This window comes from Cibotium barometz, chromosome 1 (genome assembly GCF_041138505.1).
Source record: "Cibotium barometz isolate CiBa-2024 chromosome 1, ASM4113850v1, whole genome shotgun sequence".
NCBI lineage: Eukaryota > Viridiplantae > Streptophyta > Polypodiopsida > Cyatheales > Cibotiaceae > Cibotium > Cibotium barometz.
The window spans coordinates 41,594,579-41,614,783 of record NC_141046.1 but is presented as its reverse complement, the minus strand read 5'-3'; the positions used below and the strand labels follow the sequence as shown (position 1 = coordinate 41,614,783).

The following is a 20,205-nucleotide window of genomic DNA, read 5'->3' as shown; positions in this document are numbered from 1 at the left end:
GGTCGTTTATGGCTGAGACGGAGAGCAGATTTTTCTTTATCCCTGGAACATACAATACATTTTTCATACATATATTGACACCATTGGCTGCAATAAGTATGACATTGCCAATTCCCTTTACTGGATATGTGGTATGATCTGCACATGATACAGTGCGGCCATTTGAAGCATAAACCAAGTGCTGAAATACATATTTGCATGAAGTGATGTGGCTCGAAGCACCACTATCAAAATACCATGATACATTTTGTCTGTCAGATGCAATGCAAGACATATCATTGTCTGAAGCACTTGGTTTGCCACTAGTGCATGTGACCAAAAAAGTGTACTCTTCCTGGATTACATTAGCTGATTGCTGTGCTTTGTCATCAGAAGAGTCTGCTACTGCATTGCCTGCTTCTTTCCTTTTCTCTTTTGCAATCCGCTTCCCACATTCACTGATGTAGTGTCTAGGCTTATGGCAGTAGTGACATTTGCCCTTCTTTTTGGGCTTGTTTGCATCCCCTTTGTCAGACTTTTCACCACCAGAAGAGGGCTGTCCATGACCAGCCTTGCTAGACTGTTGTCCCCCATGCTTAAAGCTCTTTGCTTTACCCTTATCCTTGGCGGTAAATGCCTTGTCTCCACCACGGTTGCTCGATAAGTTTGCTCTTGTTTGCTCTTCCTGCCAGCGTAAACCCACTAGCTCTTCAAAAGTGATGGGATCACCACCTCCTCTCTTTGAGAGGTTGAGAGAGGTGTGAAACCCCAAGTAGGAAGGTGGTAAAGAATGAAGAGTATTGGTGACCATTTGTCTGTCTGGGATAACCTCATCAGTGTTGAGCAATTGTTCCTGCAAATCTTTCACTTTTGTGAGATGATCTGCCATGGAGTCACCCTCATCCATAGAAAGAAGATCCAATTGCCTCTTCAAGTAGGCAACTCTTGCCTCGTTGCGTACCTGATACATTGCTTCCAATGTGTCCCATGCAAGCTTTGATGTCTTGCAAGAACGAATGTGCGGAATAATAGTCCTTTTCACTGAAAGGGCTATCAATGACATGGCCTGTGCATCTCTAGAGTCCCATCTCTTCTGCTATTGTGTGGGAGCAGGTTCTACATCAGGAGATCTTTGAGCACCTCCCCTATGAGGCGTGGCTGGCTGTATGGTAACTGGGCGTGTGTCATCACCACACACGATGTCCCAAAGCCCTTTGGCTACCAGCAAATTACGGATCATGAAACTCCAGAGGGAGTAGTTAGATCCATCCAACTTGTCCTCCTGGGTGAGCACACCAAATACATCTGTAGCATTTTGAGCCATGTCAACAAAATATACCTGCAAGCAAACCAAGCACCAATGTGCACTGCCAGGCAACCAAATGTCCTGTGCAAATGTTTGCCTGCAAATTGAAGCAAGTGTAAACCTGCACCAAATTGTCCAATTACACACAATGTGTATACATACGCGACAAATCACAGCTGTAATGCCCAATTACATGCTCCAATCTGAAAAGCCCCAATTTTTATGCACTTCAATCGCTTCAATGTGCATTTACTTGGCCAATTTTCACAAAAGGCCCAAATTTTTGCAACTGAAAGAGGCTCAATTTGTTGATTTTGACCTCAATTTGGAAAACCCCCAAATTGCAAGCAAAGCAACATTTCCAATTTTTCAATTTGGCCTCAAATTCAGAGATCCCCCAAATTGCTTGAACCCTGTACCACCTGCAGTTTTTTTCTTTGAATCTGACCTGCACAGAAGTGTCTGTAAAAATTGTTTATTTTAATGCATATTTTTACTCACATGAAAAGTGCCTGTAGGCGAGTACAGTACGGATGGCAGGGACTTGTATTATTGCAGGCGTCAGTCCAGGTGCAGGTGTTGGGGTAGGCAAGCGCAGGCTGAGGCGGGTTGCGAGCGTAGGTCGAGGTGGAGTGCCAACGGTGGTCGCAGCATCTGGGAGCCGCAGCATAGAGTCGAGGGGCGGGCGGCAGCGAACAGAGCCGACGGGCTAGGCGGCGGCGGCCTACGCAGCGAGAGCGCCGGCCGGGTTGGGCAGAGGCGGTTGGCTGCGCACTGAGAGCGCTGGCTTGGTGGGTGGAGCTGGGCGCCAGAAGCCAAGCGACGGCCGGAAACTGGATCTTCGACGGAATTTCGCAGGCGACGGATCCGTCCGGCAGAATTCCACAGTCAGCTGCAGGGCCAAGTCTGAACTTCCAGAGGGGCCTGAACTGAAGCTCTGATACCAATTGTTGGCGTTGGACTCACACACTCACACACACAAACCTGCACCTAACCCTAATGTGCAGGTTTGTGTGTGTGAGTGTGTGAGTCCAACACCAACAATTAACCCAAGGTGAGGGTCATGTACTCCAAAGAACTTGAGTAGAGTTATATCCAATCCGAGGATTTGCTCACAAAAGCTTGTCTCCTTAGGGATTCATGAGGATGTGAATTGAACAAAAGGGGGGAAGTATGTTACCACACACATATTTCTCTCCCTCTTTCTCTCCCTCTCCCTTTCCCTCTTCCTCCCCCCCCCCTCCTCTTCTGTTCTTTTGCCCAAGAGTCTCCCATAGTTACCATTTTTTCACTGCCCGTAGGCGTCCGGCTTGTAGATGCTTTTAATCCGCTAGTAGGCGACGCCGCCGAGGAAGCACCATGTGGGGTTTTGAACCGAGGACCTCTTGGTCCTAGACAAACATCTTTATCACTTAAGCTATCACCTCATTGGCAAAAGTATGTTACATCTTGATTGGCTTAGGATTAGGTTAACCCAAGGTGAGGGTCATGTAGAGTTAAGGCTTAACAGGGTGTGGGGACCTGGAGGGTTCACATAGGCTAAGGGTGCTAAGAGGATGAGGTGTGGATTTGGCTGTGGGCTCATAAATAATAGATAGGGAGGGGATAATTATAACCAAACGGCTAATAAACAAAGCAAGGGCCAATAATAGCAGGGTTATTGCTATATAAATGATTTTCGGGCACTTATTAGACAGAAGAAGGTATCCATGCGGTAGTAGAGAGCTACCGGGAGGCGTGTAGGACCTCAGGGTCAGAGCTGCAGTGTGGTAGTTCGGCTTGGTCACTGGTGGACCGTGGTATGGGATACCAGTTTGCCTCTGTTGTGGGTGTTCCCGCCCATTAGGTGTTTCTCCATCTTCCCCCCTGTTTTTTCCATGTATTTTTTCCTTGTTTTTTGTGGTCGTGGGGCAGGAGTATGCTGGCCACCTGTTTTCTGGTCTGGCCAACTGTGATGACCTGGCCGACTGCTGTTTTTGGGTCGTTAGCAATTGGGACTGCTGTCGGCCTGTTTTGGGTTGGCCGACCAGCAGCCCTGGACCATATATATAGTGGGCTTGGCCCCCACACCTCATGTATTGGGTATGTGTACCGGATCTTGTATATATTCATACTCTCTCTCTCTCTCTCTCTCTCTCTCTCTCTCTTCTGTGTTTGCTCTTCTCCACACAATTCAGCGTTTTCTAGGCTGGTGGTTCTCTCTTGCGTTTGCTCATCTTCATTGTTGGTGTCTTGCTACATTTTCTTGAAGACCTTGGAGCTTGCGGGAGATTTGAGGAGCTTGCGTGACTGCTGGTTTTTGGTGATGATTGGAGATCTCTTGGGTTGTTCGGGACTTGGAGGTTGGGTTGAAGGCGGCTATCACCGTTGGACAGCCACCTTGCATATTAGTTGCAGCCTCTTCTTCATTTTTTTCCCACCCACCCTCCCTTCACTATGTAGGGTTGAGTTGTTAGGGTTAGGGTTTTGGAAGGCACATCAACAGGAGGCGTGAGAGAGAGAGAGGAACACGTTTTCTCATGTATTGATAATAATAAAAAGGAGTACAATAGCCACATAAAAGATGTGACCTAAAGTGTGTTCACATGGTCCGGCCATAAACTGTGCCAGGTGGACCAAATCACTTATAAACCATTATAAGTGAAACTAAGCTAAACTGGGGGACAAAACCTCCACTAACTGAAGTAAAAAGTGCCCCAGTAACCTACTGATGATCACTAGCACTCCCTTGGGTGCATACACAGCATAAAACCCAACAAACCCCCCTGGAGTGATATGTGATCACTGTACATCATCCAACAAAAGGAAACAAAGTCAAAGCAGTGCGGAATGCTTCGAATTTCGGACGTGGTAGTGCCTTGGTGAAGATGTCTGCCACATTCTGATCTATAGGGCAGTAAATCAGACTGATGTCACCTGCCTGGAGTCTCTCCCGAACAAAGTGATAGTGAATCTCAATGTGTTTCGTGCGAGCATGAAACACAGGATTCCTGGCCACGGCAATGGCACTGTGACTATCAGTATAGATAGGTGTAGGCTCCTCCACTGAAATATCCATATCAGTCATAAGACGATGCAGCCATACACACTCAACGGTAGTAGTGTAAGCTGCTCTGTACTCTGCCTCACAAGACGAAGTGGCCACTGTGGTCTGTTTCTTGCTTAGCCAAGAAATACATAAAGAGCCAAGAAAGAAACAATTTCCACTAGTGGAATGTCTGGTATCAAAATCACCAGCCCAATCTGAATCGCTGTAAGCATATAGCTGCATGTTACCCCCTCAGGATAAAGCAATCCAAGAGACAAGGTACCCTGCAAATACCGAAATACACGCTTCACAGCTTGCCAATGTGACAATCGCGGGCTGTGCATGAATCTGCTCAACTAAGATACGGCATACTGAATATCTGGCCGTGTAGTACACAAGTAAATAAGGCACCCAACAGCCTGAGCATATATAGTGGCATCAAATAAAATACTGTCATCTTGTAGTGATAGTTTCATCCCAGGCTCCATAGGAGTGCTAATAGGCTTGCAATCCTGAAATTTGAACTTCTCCAGAAGTTTAGCAACATACCGAGATTGCAACAACCCAATGCCTCTGTTATCCTGCACAAACTGTATGCCCAAATAGTAGTGTACGAGCCCCAAATCAGACATGGCAAATGTCTGTTGCAGTATCTCTTTAAAAGCTGCAATTTTGTCATCATTTGATCCCATGAGCAAAAGATCATCTACAGAAAGACTGATGACCAGAAGATCTTTCTCTTCTTTCTTTACATACAAAGTGGCTTCTGATGGACTGTTCACAAAGCCTTGAGCGAGTAGGAAAGCATCTATCTTTGCAAACCAAGCTCGTGGAGCTTGTTTCAAACCATACAAGGCCTTTTTCAGCCTGCATACTTTCCCTTCATGACCATGTTGTGCAAAACCTATGGGCTGATGTACATAAACTTCCTCCTCGAGGTCCCCATGTAGGAAAGCAGTTTTGATGTCCAACTAATGAACAACCCAACCACGATGTGCAGCCAATGCAATGACACTCCTAAGTGTCGACATACGGGATGTAGGAGCAAATGTCTCCTCATAATCAATGCCCTTCTTCTGTGCATAGCCCTTTGCAACTAGACGGGCTTTGTACCTGTCAATGGATCCATCTGCATGTCTTTTTTTAACTTTTCAACTTATAGACCCACTTAGTACCAATAGCTTTCTTGCCTTTGGGCAGATCAACCAAATCCCATGTTTGATTCTTTTAAATAGAATCAAGTTCATCCTGCATGGCTTTGTTCCAATGCACATTGTCTCGTGCATCCACAAATGAATCAGGCTCATCATCATCCTGTAAACTAGCTGCCATAACCATATTTAAATCCATGATGTGTGCATGCTCATTGGTCCCTGTCTCCCTATGAGTACGGCCAGCAAGAGGGGCATCTAGATGGCTGTCCTGTAATGTCCTCAAATACCATCTAGGTATATGTCTGACCTGTGGAGCCTGTTTCCCCATATTTGGCTCAACTTCTGGCTCAATCTCCTGCTGAATTTCTGCACCATCTTCAAGATTAGCTGGCTGCCCTACACCCTCATGGGTTGGATCACCAACTGTGGAATGAAACTCCATAGGTAGTAGACCTTCAAACACATCATTTTCAGCCTGATTTGCATCATAACTAGCCATGGATAATTTTGATTTTTCATCGAAAATCACATCCCGACTAGTAAATATCTTCTTGGACAGTGGGTCATATAACCGGTAGCCCTTGCTCTCACGGCTATACCCAACAAAAATACATTTTGTGGCTTTATCATCCAACTTCCTCCTCAACTCTTTGGGTATGTGTGCATATGCAAGACACCCAAAAGTACGAAAATGTGATACCGAAGGCTTGCGGCCATGCCAAGCCTCAAAAGGATTAATGGAAACCAATGCCTTTGTGGGACATCGATTCAAAATATGACAAGCACACATAACAGCTTCCACCCAAAAGACATGTGGTAGCTTCTTTGCCTTTAACATACATCTGGCCATCTCCATGAGTGACCGATTCTTCCTTTCTGCAACCCCATTTTGCTGTGGAGTATAAGTAGTAGTATACTGATGCTTGATACCTCTACTCTCAAGAAAGGAATTCAACATGTGTGACACATATTTCCCCCCCCTCCCGGTCAGAACGGAGGGTCTTAACCTTGCATCCTGACTCTGTTTCAGCAAGTGCTACAAAGGCCAAAAATGCATCATATACCTGTGATTTTTGTGTCAACGGATAGACCCAGCATATACGAGAGAAGTCATCAATAAATGTAGCAAAATAGAAGCAACCTCCTACTGACTTCGTCCGCATGGGACCACAAAGATCACTGTGTATAAGCTGCAACTTTGCAGTTGCTCGTAGAGCTTGATCACGTACTTTGGTCACTTCAGCCATGCTGTATGGAGTGGAGATATGGGGACCCTCAGTGGATCACCACAGCCGAGCTGGTAGCACTGATGGATGTCGTTATCGCGAGTCAACTATGTGTACATACTATATATATATATATACACACACACACACACACACACACACACACACACACATATATACATATTCTCTCTCTTGCTAGCTAGTCAACTATATATATATAAAAATATATATATGTATACATAGTTGACTCGCTATGTTGTATACTGATTTGTCTCATAGGCCAATCTGGCCTTCCGTAGATGTTAATATATCTTTTCTTTCTTTTCTCTCTCTCTCTCTCTCTCTCTCTCTCTCACTAAGCGAGTCAACTATATATATATGTGTGTGTGTGTGTGTGTGTGAATATACACACATACATATATAAATATATACATATGTATATATATGTGTATATATATATACATATACATATGCATACACACACACACACACACACACACACACACATTTTTTTTTTTTGGTGAAAACCACTATTTCATTATAAATGCAATGTACATTCATAGCTGCCCCAACATGGAGCAACTACTACGGAAAACTAGAAACAGTGATAAAACACGTCCAACTGGGCCGTGGAGAGGACCGAGGTCTCCAAGAAAGTGGGCATCTTGGAGAGACTGGAGCAAGGAGAATCTGAAAAAGGCGAAGACATCCACTGAAGTGTGCCCAAACAACTGAGTGTTTTGGGCATGGTATAAACTCCATAAGGCCCAATAATGGCATCACGAAAAAAAGAGAGCATAATCGGGGGTAGATGGATATCTACCAAACAGTCAAAAGTGCCTGCCAAAGGAAAGGTTGGGATCTGGGCATGGAGAAGAGTTGTCAAACGAGCCAGGAAATCTCGAGCGGTAGGACAAGCCCAGAGAAGATGCAGGACCGCCTCGCGTGGATGTGAACAAATAGGGCAAGCCGAGGAAACAATACGTCGGGAAGCCAGAAGGACACTCATTGGGAGGGCTCTCACCAGACATCGCCACAAAAAGACCCGTTGCTTGAGGGAAGCTTACTTTTCCATATACGATGAAGACATGTTTTCCACCACCCAAGCGGCCTACCCAAATGCCGGAAATGATTGCCATGCTCCTGATTCCATGGTTGCGGAAGAAGACGACGGTAGGCTTTTTTGGCAGACAGATTGGCAAAAGAGAAAGTGGAATAACTGTCAGGACTTAGAATGCACAGCGGAAATGAAGACAACTGCTGTAGAGAGCAATACACAGATGAAAGAGAGAGAGAAGCTAGTGTAACTCTGCTATATACACCAATAAAATCCCGCAATACACAATGAAGTGTGTGTGCAAGGGGCCATTTTATATGGCCCTTGGCTATTGGTCGGCCAGCTCAGAGACAGCCGACAGCAGCCCACAACCAGAAAAAAACAGTTGGCCAGCTTAGAATCAGCCGACTGCTGCCCTGGTGCCACGACCTGTAGAAAAACTCATTCCGCCAACAGTTGGATACAGTCGGGCAGCACCAGATCACATGGACAACACATACTCAGTCAGCCAGACACCTGAGGGCAGCCGACAGCCCCCACACATCTCCAGAAAATTGGGAAAAAATACGAAGAGGAAAACTGGGAAGACACCAAAAATGGGCGGGCACACCCACAACAGAGGCCTTGACATAGTGTCCTCTTGAATGATTAGAGGTTTAGCAATCTTTTTGCATACATCCTTGTGTATGTGGGCAGGTAGGCAAAGGGGCAGGGCCACCCCATAAAGCCTTAATGGCCTTGCCTACAAGGTGGGCAGCCTTTGTGGGCTAACCTAGGGGCCAAGGGGCCCCATGCCCAAGCAAACCAGTCCATGGAAGGGCTGGGCAGGCCTAGGGGTTCTAGCAGCCAGGCCTAGGGGCTCTAGCAGCTAGTCGGCCGGTCAAAGCAGTTGGCCAGCAGCCCATGTGGGCCATGTGTGAAAGAATGCCACAATAATGGTGTCAAAATAGGGCGTGGAGCAATGTGGAACAGGCCGACAAGCTTTTATGCAAATCGACTAGCCTTCTTGGGTCCTATAAAAACATAGGCTAGCAAAAGGTCAAAGTATCTCATTATTCACAAGTGCTGAAATACTCCAAGGGCCAGGATAGCCAAGGGGAGTCTGAAGCAAGGTGAACTTGAAGGTCAAGAATTAGGTCATCTTCAGGCAGCACAGATTTACATCCAAGGAAGATCTCCAAGAAAGTCAGTCTTTTCATCATTCAATAAAGCAAATACACTAGTCCTTGTTGGGGGCCTTTTAGAGGGTATTTGGGATTCAATTGGGTGTCTCTCTTGCACTCTTATCTCCGCTACATTGTGCATTCGTCAAGAACCAAGTTGCTGAATATTCCTTATCAAAGTATCATCTTGTCTGTAATCTTTCGCATGTTACATGTGTGTGTCTATGTATATATATGTATGTATGTATGTATATGTATATGTATATGTGTGCGTGTGTGTGTATATATATGTACATATAAATATAAATATGTATTTCAGATATTAATCACATCATCTTTTATATGAAAACTTTTGTATTCTTATCAATAGGCTTCTGGTTTGGTAGCCCACCAAGTGAACATTCAGTTTGTATTTTCCAATTTTATACCAGTAAAGCAAAGTCAGAGGGGCCCTAAACCCTAAAACCTAACTTTTGAGACCAATGCTCATTTATGTGGATGATTCTGGTTTTATTCCATTATTTAATCGTCTCATTGTCTTATTTGTTAATAAGTTAACTGCTTACGCAAGATGCCCTTACAACAAGGGACCTCAACAATCCTTTCTTTTGGTATATGTGGTTTTTATGAGTAAAAGCAAGCAGCATTCTAGTGGTGCATGTACCTTATCCTTTTAGTTCTTTAATCGTCTCATTGTCTTATTTGTTAATAAGTTAACTGCTTACGCAAGATGCCCTTACAAGGGACCTCAACAATCCTTTCTTTTCGTATATGTGGTTTTTATGAGTAAAAGCAAGCAGCATTCTAGTGGTGCATGTACCTTATCCTTTTAGTTCTTTTAGTTTTACTTTACTTTAGAAGTCAATTTAAAGTTCATGTTGGGAAATCGGAGCTTCATGTGTGTGTCCACTTTGTGTGCGTATACCCTTGTTTGTGTGCCCATGTATGTGTAGTTGTGTTTATGTGTGTTGAAAAGCCACTAAGGCTAGATATATTGTGTGTGTAGTAAGCAGTGATGTTATGGGATATGCCATGTGTCGTTAGCTTGAATGGGTCAAAAGATAAGGATTTATGCCTATAAAAGTATTGTACTTGGTGAAGGTTAATCACATCAATCTAATACTCATTGAGTCTTGCAATCTTGAGCTTACCACATCTTACTCTCTCTCTCTCTCTATCTCTTAGCCATGGACATCTTTGAACCTCCATAGCTGGCTTTGATGGTAATCCTAATAGCAACATTTGGTATCAGAGCCATATCCTTGTTAGGAGTCTGCTGCAACATGATCAAGCCCCCCATCTTCGCTATTAGCAACACCATGACAATATTGATGTGCTACAGAGTTCAGTGCAGTTGTTTTGCTTTGTGGAGTCCCCGCTCACATCAGTAGCACTGCCTTCATCGACTGCACCAGCTCTAGGACAACATTTCTTCGTGTGCTCAAAGGTGCATTGGCTTTATGTAGCGCCTCTTTACTATTGGGCGGAAATAATTGCCACCAGCGTTGCTTGGCCAATGTCTTCTCTGTTGTGTGCTTTGCTCAGTTTGACTTTGTCGTCGGCTCCTGTAGTCTCGCTACAAACACCCCTCGCTTATCATTGTCCTCCATCGTCTCTACTGCTGATGCCATATGTGCCTTCATAGTGAGAGAACCTATGCTCAATCACTGCTCACCATTTGCGCCCCTCTGCAGCCGCCACTAACCCTTGCTCCAGCACAGCTATGTGCTCTTGTTGCCAACTCATCATCAGCTCGCCATCACCGCCCAAATCAGCGCTTCTCCCATCGTCAAGGACGACCTTCGCCTACATGTCTGCACCTGCCTCGAGCGACCGTAGACTGCATCAATCTTTAGCTATTTTTAAAACCTTAAGGGATAAGGTTATTAAGAGGTTGGTGTAAAAGAGTCTAATAAGAGGTTGCTCCCATCGTGGAAATAAAAATGAATGAAATTATGCTTGCTCATTTGGTAATAACAACACAGACATCATGTAATAGCTTCACAACGGTTTCATCAACAAAGCCATCATCATATGGTCCAATGGAATCATCACCACACTCTTCATGCGCTTCATCGAGACCTTCAACACTTGAGACCCAAGTCTCGGTACCTTGGAAACGCCGCCGCAAAAAGGCGCTTTGCCATCGCAATTGAAGGGGGGATCCCTCTTCCTCGACATTTTCGTTTAGTTTTCTGTGTGTGTGAGTGTCAAGGGTTCTCTGCTCAGGTAGTCCCCCAAAATATGAATAAATAATGTTTGTGTGTGTGTGGGGTACTCTGCCTGGATTAAATCCAAATCGAGATGTAATAATCAGTGTATGTGTGCTTTGAGTCAGTCATCTCCCATAAATACTCCATTATCCCTGATCAAAGCAAGGGGGGATTATTGTGCATGAAACCAATATAGGTCATGGTTCACTAACTCCCAGAGTTACCTTGCCCCCCGAGTCTAAGTTGGGGACAAGCTACATGAACCTCTGAGCCATGCTAGGATAAGCCTCCGAGTCATGCTAGTGTTGAGCCTTTGAGCCTATTGAGGACATGCTCACTAGTCTTTGAGCCAAGCTTACCAGCCTCTTAGCCAAGTTACACGAGCCTTTGAGCCAGCAGCCATGAACATGCCAAGTTCGGACCAAAGATGGAGTATGTGTATTCCTAACTATTAGAGGTTCCTCATCACACGCCCACCTTTGCTCTGAGGTGTGTTTATGTGTGTGAACAACCTCTAAGGCTAGATATTATGTGTGTGTAGTAAGTAGTGATGTCATGGGATATGCCATGTGTGTGTAGTAAGTAGTGATGTCATGGGATATGCCATGTGTCATTAGCTGGAATGGGTCAAAAGATAAGGCTTTAAAAGTATTGTACTTGGCGAAGGTTAATCACATCAATCTAATCCTCATTGCGTCTTGCAATCTTGAGCTCATCACATCTCTCTCTCTCTCTCTCTCTCTCTCTCTCTCTCTCTCAGCCATGGACATCTTTGAACCTCCATAGCTGGCTTTGATGCTAACCCTAATACCAATAGTTCATTGTAGCAGAATTGTTGTGTTTTCTGTTAAATAGCATGAGTAAGTTCTTTTTGTCACGTGCATTATTCCGAGCATAAATTTACATATCATACTAATTGGGAACTATGACATATTAGAAGAGTTGGATATTTGTGAGTGCTATTTGATAAAGAGATAGAGGCCGGGGTGATAGTTCTTTTTGTCAAATGCATTACTCCCAGCATAAATTTACATGTCATACTGTTGGGGAACTACAACATATTAGAAGAGTTTGAAATTCGTGAGTGCTATTTGATAAAGGGACAGAGGTCAGGGTGATTTTGAGGCTTAGGGGACGGTGGGAGCATGCCCATGAAGGGTTTCCGAGTGTAAGAGGCAATGGAACATGAGACAGGCGTGGACAGGAGCAGGGACTGGGCTGCAATGGTGGGAAGATTCCAGCATGGAACTCAAGGTGCAAGTGGAGCAGGTTGGGGCCTGTTTAGGGGCTGATTCCAGCCCAATGCCCAGCCAAGGGCTGGCCATGTGAAAAGGTCCTCTTGGTCCATAATTAGGGGTTTTCCTGTTTCTTGGGTCCTCTACATCAAGCAGATCGGACAACCAGCTGAAAGAAAAGGTGTTTTTTAAAAATGGGGGGGGGGGGATATAGGAAGCCATTCCTTCCTATTTGAGCATTCAGCCTCACTGCAGCCCTCAGCCCTTGAGAGGCAGCCTTGAAGCACAGACAACAGACCAGAAATCAGTAGAGAAGAATGGGGGGAAAGGGGAGGAAGAGGAGGAGGGGCAGTGGTGCGCTAGCCATTGGGACCCAATGCCGGTGTTTTGTGGATGAGTCTCTTCAAGTATACTTTTGTATCTAAAAGGGTTCCCTGCATCTTCATAGTCATTTCTTTTGTGAGAGTATCTAACAGTTTGTCTGAAAACAATTTTTGGAAAGAGTGTTCTTGACTTAGGTGTTTTTGTATCATAACTATTCGATACTACTTACCATTACTTCTTGTTCTAGTAACGATTTTGAATACATGTATGTGTGCAGAGGCTGTAGTGGTGATGCCCACATTTGGTGTACAGCTCGAGACGTCCTATTACAGGTTTGTGCATGCTGATAGTTTTTGAATGATCTTTGTCCCTTTCCATGAACAATCTGTTTAGTGCAGCATATGTGAGACATCTAGTGTAATAAATACAATCGAAGCTTTTAGAGTCCAGAAGCACAACATAATGACATGCAATTGTCCCCTATCTGTCATAGGATTTATCCCCAAGTTGTGAGGTGTGTATATACTTGTAGAGATGACATATGAACAAGGCCTTTATGCACCCATCATACCGATCCCACTAGGAGATGCTGTTGACTAAAGATGGTTGGGCAGGTCTGCTGTATGTGGGACAGGCATGATTGGTAGGTGGCTTCCTACGTGGTGCATGTTAGTAAGTCGAAGAAGTAACCTCATGAGGGTGATAACTTAGTCAATAGTTTAATTTATTTATAGGAGCATGATCAGGTCGATCACAGACCAAAGAACATCTTGGAACAAGAGAGAAACAGTTGCAAAATGGCACTGTTTGACAGTCCTTGTAGTCTGGAAAGAATATCCCTTGTTAGATGCAACTTAGGAAACACAGTATCAGTTTCAGCGCTGTTATTACAGTTTGTCATATCAAGGATAATGATTCCTAAAAGACTATAGTCATGATAATGTCCGCCCTAGTGACGATAATCAGAAGAAACCTCACTGTGGGTATAACAATTAGATGACTGTTCCTCATGCCAGTTGTAGTGACATTGATGTCGACCCTCGTGTGGCTCACTTGTGATGCTGACAATTTGTCCTGTGTTCTTGTGGGTGTGCCATCAGAGCATGGATCCAAGCCTAGTTGTGTAAGCAAACCTTAATGTGCACAATAGAGAGCAAGGTGGAAAGGTACGTAGTGTACGGCACACTATCAGTACGTACGGAATGTACTTCTGTACGGAACAAATTTTAAGGTACGTAAACAGTACGTACCATTTGTAAACAGTCCTAGAAACCTGAATATTTTGTAGACATAGCAACCAAAATACTTAAAATAAAGACTGAACTTCATTACTTAAAGTTTAAATCAGTTACCAAGCCCGCTGCCCATTACACAATACCTCATGTCAACAGTCATAGTGATATAAGCAAGAACCATGAAAGTCATAGATGATAAAAGAGAATACAAATATCATGTCTACAGCACACGTCCTGGTCCACAAGTGCAAAAAGCAAAACAATGAAACACTACAGTTGTCTAGACTCTAGACGCAAGAGTCTCAAATCTCATCATCTGATGAAGATGATGAGTCTTCTGAAGAGAGCATGCCTCCATCATTGATACCATTGCCCTCTTCATCGAACTCTGGCTCAGCAACAACAAGCTCCAGTGCATCCTCGTCATGTGCCTCGGGAATCTGAGTGTGAATGAGTTGGACAACCTCATTTGCATGCCTCTGCTGGGTGCGACGAACTGGAAGCTTTCCCTTGCGAATGCTCTCTCGTCTCGCAGAGCCTGGATCTGGAGATGCCTGGCGTAGAGGAATGCTGAGAGATCGTGCACGTGAGCGGGTCAAACAATGATCCACACTCTCAAGCTCTCTATGTAAAGCTCTCAAAATCTCATCTTGCTCATCTCTAATTTGCCGATCCACAAGCTCCGGGCTGGGTTCATCTACCAATTTGAGTAGTGTTGGATCAACCTGTTTAAACATGCCACAAATTGCATATTGGATATTCATTGAACTAGAAAAAAATTTCTACTTCTAAGTTCTTCTTGAGTCCAATTTATACCTGCTTCGGTGAATGGGAGAGTTAATTAGGGTTTCATGTGGGAGACATACACACAGAGAAAGAAGGGAGAGAGAGAGAGAGAGAGTTGTGGGGATAAGTCAACTCAAGCATTTAGTGTGTGACTCCCCTATCACACATGTATATTGCACTAGTACACATAGTGCACTTAGTACATTAAAAGTACTAAGTGTACTATGTACTATAACTTATGGGCTTGTACACACTATAAGGGTGGGCATAATGCCTTTACCCCAACAACCTCCCACTTAAAGGCAAAGTGCCCTTAAGTAAAGGAAAAGAAAAAATCAGCATGTACATGATAATATACAAGGCCATATCAAGGCTGAAACTGGCCTCATCCAATGCCCATCAAGTGTCTGCAATGAGCAAATCGCTCTGGAGGCAAACTCTTTGTCAACCGATCAGCCGGGTTGTCATCCGTATGAATTTTAACAAGCTGAATTTGCTTGTTCTCTATCACCTCTCTGATGAAGTGATACTTCACATCCACGTGCTTCGTCTTTGCATGAAAGACAGGGTTCTTTGCCAACTGGATGGCACTCTGACTGTCACAATGCAACAATGGAATATCCCCTGTATAACCCAAATCAACCACTAACCGAGATAGCCATAATGCCTCCTTGCAAGCCTCTGTGGCTGCAATATACTCGGCCTTTGTAGTAGATAAGGCAGTGCACTTCTGCATCCTAGATATCCATGACACAGCACCTCTTGTGAATGTAAACACATAATCGGTAGTAGACTTCCGGTTATCTGGATGACTGGCATAATCCGAATCCGTGTAACCATGCACTAATGCATCCTGTTTGCCAAAACATATGCACAAATCCTGTGTGCCCTTCAGGTATCTCATGACACCTTTCACTGCTTCCCAATGCTTCTTGCCAGGGTTGGCCATGTATCTAGAAACCACTCCCACTGCAAATGCAATGTCCGGCCTCGTAGCAACCATGGCATACATGAGACTGCCACAAGCTGAAGCATACGGAATCTTGGCCATATCAGCCTTGCCACTATCTGACTGTGGGCTGTCCATAGCACTGAGTTTCACATATGGAGGCAAAGGAGTACTAGTCTTCTTCCCCCCGTCCATACTGAACCTCTGCAAAACTTTGCCAATGTATTCCTTCTGAGACAAATACAACACATGCTGATTTCTGTCCCGAAGTATTCGCATACCCAAAATGTGATTTGCATCACCCAAGTCCTTCATATCAAAGGTTTGATGCAGCCTCTTTTTCAAGGCATCCGTCTCTTTACGAGATTTCCCGGCAATCAACATATCATCAACATACAAGATGAGAATCAATAGACTGCCATCCAAAGCTTTCTTGGTGTATAAGCAGTGATCTATGTCACTTCTCCTGAATTTCTGGGATTTCATGAATGTATCAAATTTATGATACCATTCCCTTGGTGCCTGTTTGAGCCCATAAAGACTCTTTTTCAGCTTGCATACAAGCTTCTCCTTTCCATTCACTGCATAACCCTCTGGCTGTTGCATATATATCTCCTCATGGAGATCACCGTGAAGAAAAGCAGTCTTCACATCCATCTGAATCAAATCCAGATCATCATGAGCAACCAAAGCTAATACAGCTCTAAGTGTGGTCATTTTGACCACTGGAGAGAAGATCTCATCAAAGTCCACACCATATTCCTGCTTGAAGCCCTTAGCCGCTAACCTGGGTTTGTATCTTGGCTTTGCATCAGGTGCAACTTTGAGCCTGTAAACCCACTTGCAAGGCAAAACCTTCTTGCCTGCAGGCAAATGCACCAACTTCCATGTTCCATTTTTGTGCAGAGAATCCATCTCTGACTTCACGGCACGCTCCCAAAGAGCCTTGTCTGCCCTCTGTAAAGCCTCCTTATAACATGAGGGCTCCCCACAGTCAGTGAGCATCAAGCAGTCAACCCCTGGAACAAACCTGTCAGGGGCTCTGGAGGGTCTTGTGGACCTCCGTACCCAATGACCATCATTTGCAGGTTGCTGTCCAGCCTGCATATCACCCATTGGTGGCTCCTGTTCCATGCCATAAGGCTGAAAAATCATGCCCGGTATCTCCTCTAACTGTGGTATATCCATAGGGATATCTTCTGCCATCTTTGGCTGTCCATTTGGACCATTTTCAGCACCATTTAAGGGCTGGTTTTGCTGCTGTAATGGCTGATTTACAGCCCTTGGTTGTTGTCCATGATGTCCATCATCTTCAAAGATGACTCTGCCAGGCTCCTGTTGCCTTGCAGGCTGCTTATACATGCATGTTTTATCAAAAATGACATCATTGCTGCGTATAATCTTTCTATTCACTGGATCCCAAAGTCTATACCCCATTTCACCTCTGTCACCATATCCTAGGAATATGCATTTGTGAGACTTAGGATCAAGTTTGGTGCGCATTTCCCTGCGTATGTGCACGTACGCAACGCAACCAAACACTCTCAAGTGCTTGCAGGACGGAGGCTTCCCTGTCCATACTTCCTCTGGCACTTTCCCACCAAGCCTCGCGTTAGGTGACCTGTTTATAAGATGAACGGCTGTCATAACAGCTTCAGCCCAAAAACCATGAGGTAACGCAGCATGTGACAACATAGAACGGACCTTCTCCTGAATGGTCCTGTTCATCCTCTCTGCTGTCCCGTTTTGTGGAGGATCATAAGGATTAGAGAGCTCCCTCTTGATGCCTTTAGCATCACAAAAGTCCTGAAACTGTTTGGACATATACTCTCCACCAGTGTCGGAACGCAAAGCCTTCAGTGTTTTGCCAGTTTGATTCTCAACATGAGCAACAAACTTCTCAAACACTGAGAATGTATCACTCTTCAAACGAAGAGGATAGACCCACACCTTGCGTGTGGGATCATCAATAAAAGACAAAATATTTTGCCCCTCCCAAAGAAAGCTGAGGCATCTCACATACATCTGTATGCACAAGCTCTAACTGAGCATCTTTCTGTCCAAGAGCTTTCTTGTGGGGGCACTGGAGTTGCCTGCCATATATACAATGCTCACAAAACTGAAAACTTGAGAACTTTAGAGAAGGCAAGTAACCGAAACGAGACGATTGCTCCATTCCTTTGACACTCATGTGTCCCAACCGGCTATGCCACATAGAGATTTCCGGCAGCTCGGTTGCATTTACATTAGCATGGTGACAAACACCTGCATGCATGAAGTAAAGAGTGTCCACCGTAGAGCCTCTGGCAACAACCAGTGAGCCCTTACTAATCTTCCACTTTCCACGACCAAATGTGGTAACATAATCAGCATCATCAAGTTGTCCAGTAGAAAGCAGGTTCTTCTTGATCTTAGGCACATGCCTGACATCATGGAGCATAAGCTGTGAGCCATCTGAAAACACAAGCCTCACATCACCTCTGCCGGGAATCTGGCATGCATGGTTATCACCCAAATAAACTACTCCTTCATTGCCAGCAGTATACCTGACAAACAAGTCTTTGCAACCTGTGACATGAAAGGAGGCACCTGCATCAATGATCCACGAGTGCATACCATGACCATCTCCTGTAAGAAGTGAACGGGCATCAAGTGAAGATGTGAATAGGACCTCATCCTCACTGTCACGTGAATGTGACACATTGACTTCTTCAATCTTGACTCTACTTTTGCCCTTTGGCTTTACATCTTTGGCTTCATCTTTGTCTTTGTCTTTGCCTTTTCCCTTTTCCTTTTGATCATTTTTCCATTTGTAGCATTGCTTTTTGATGTGTCCCTTCTTGCCACAATAATGGCATTCCAAGTCCTTTTTGGAGCGGGACTTGCTCCTTCCCCGTTCTTGGCTTTTTCCCCTTTGCTGGGATCTCCCACGTGCATTCATTGCATTGGACTTTCCAACAGAGTTGTTTTTCCTGTTCATCTCTTCTTGAAGAAGAGCACCCTCAACATCTGCATATGACAGCATAGCATTCGAATTGCTAGTGGCTGTCCTGAATGTGTCCCAACTCTCTGGCAAAGTGCATAAGAGAAAAGTGGCTTTGAACTCATCGTCCATTGCCAACTTTTGATTTATAACTTGGCTGACAATACCATTAAACTCATTTAGATGGGCTGCCATAGACGCCCCTTCCTTCATCTGAAGACCTATGAGTTTCTTCAACCAATACACTTTGCTTGAGGCACTTTGCTGGGCATACAAGTCCTGCAATCTTTGCCACATTCCCCAAGCTGTCTTCTCTTCACGAATGCTGAAAAGTAAAGTGTCTGACACAGACAACATGATGGTGGATCTTGCTAGCTCATCCATATCTTCCCATTCTTCAGCAGTAAGAGAAGCGGGCATTACACCCCTTTCTTTGATAGGCTTGTGCTACTTCTTCTGGAGCAACACATTATAGCACTGGGTTTGCCAAATATCATAGTTATGTGAGCCTTCAAGCTTCTTGATGTGAAGCAATGAAGAGCTCTCACCTGTGGTTGCCATAGCAATATGCAACCTGTCAATGCCTGACTCCCTGCAAAATGTCAAAAGCACACAAAGTGCTCACAGTTGTTCTCCCAAGCTTTATCTCCCACTGCGGAAGCACAAATGCAACTCTACTCCCACTGTATGTGATAAAATCACCAAAATCTGGTTGCTGCAGATTTAGGACAGCACCTCAAATGTGCTCTGTTGCCCTTCCAAAGTACTGTACAACAGTACCAAGTGCTCACCAATGATGTACCAAATCTGTACCGGCAAGTACAGCAGCTGAAAATGAACCTTTTCTTCACTCAAATCAATGTGCAGCCATGCCAAAACTTGTACAAAGCTGTACCAGCAAGTACAGCAGCTGAAAATGAACCTTTTCTTCACTCAAATCAATGTGCAGCCATGCCAAAACTTGTACAAAGCTGTACCAAATCTGTACCAGCAGGTACAGTAGCAATAAATGCTCTCCTGGCTGTCCAAATGAGTGAAAATCAGACTTTTACAGTCCCGAACACTGCATACAACAGTCCCGAACAGAAATTGGGCAAAAGCCCCTTGACTGCAAGCTGATTTCTGAGGATTCAAGGCATAAAAGTCTTGCCTGCTGCTTTGCCAAGCTCAACAAGCATAAAATCTTGAAAAGCCCCTTGATTTAAGATCAATTGCTGATCATAAATGGTACATTGACGCACATGAAGGCATCTTGAGTCTTCACAGTGCTTCCCCCTGGCCACATATACATCCAGTACATAAAAGCCCTTTGATTTACAGACACATTGAGTGCTTGACAGGCATCAACACATTGCCCAAAGCATCAAATGCGAGTGCCTGCATGCAAATCAATCCAATCGGCACAAAAGCCCCTTGATTTGCACTGCAATTTGCTGCAATTTTGCTTGAATGTGCGATTTCTCACATCATACAGCATGTATGAATGCCCAATTGCACAAATACATCAAAAACCCCAAATTTTGACATCCAATTTCCTGCAAATTGATCCTGATTGTGACCAATGTCA

The 20,205-nt window shown here is 44.5% G+C and overlaps 1 protein-coding gene across 1 annotated transcript in view; it reads left to right on the top strand.

Moving 5' to 3' along the window:
* The window catches only part of LOC147642015 (phosphatidylinositolglycan-like protein), a 92,503-nt gene that overhangs the window by 33,446 nt on the left and 38,852 nt on the right, over positions 1-20,205 (top strand). Inside the window, exon 3 of the mRNA XM_086802149.1 lies at positions 12,963-13,017. Within this exon, the coding sequence (XP_086658275.1) occupies positions 12,963-13,017 (55 nt within the window). The remainder of the gene's footprint in view (positions 1-12,962; positions 13,018-20,205) is intronic.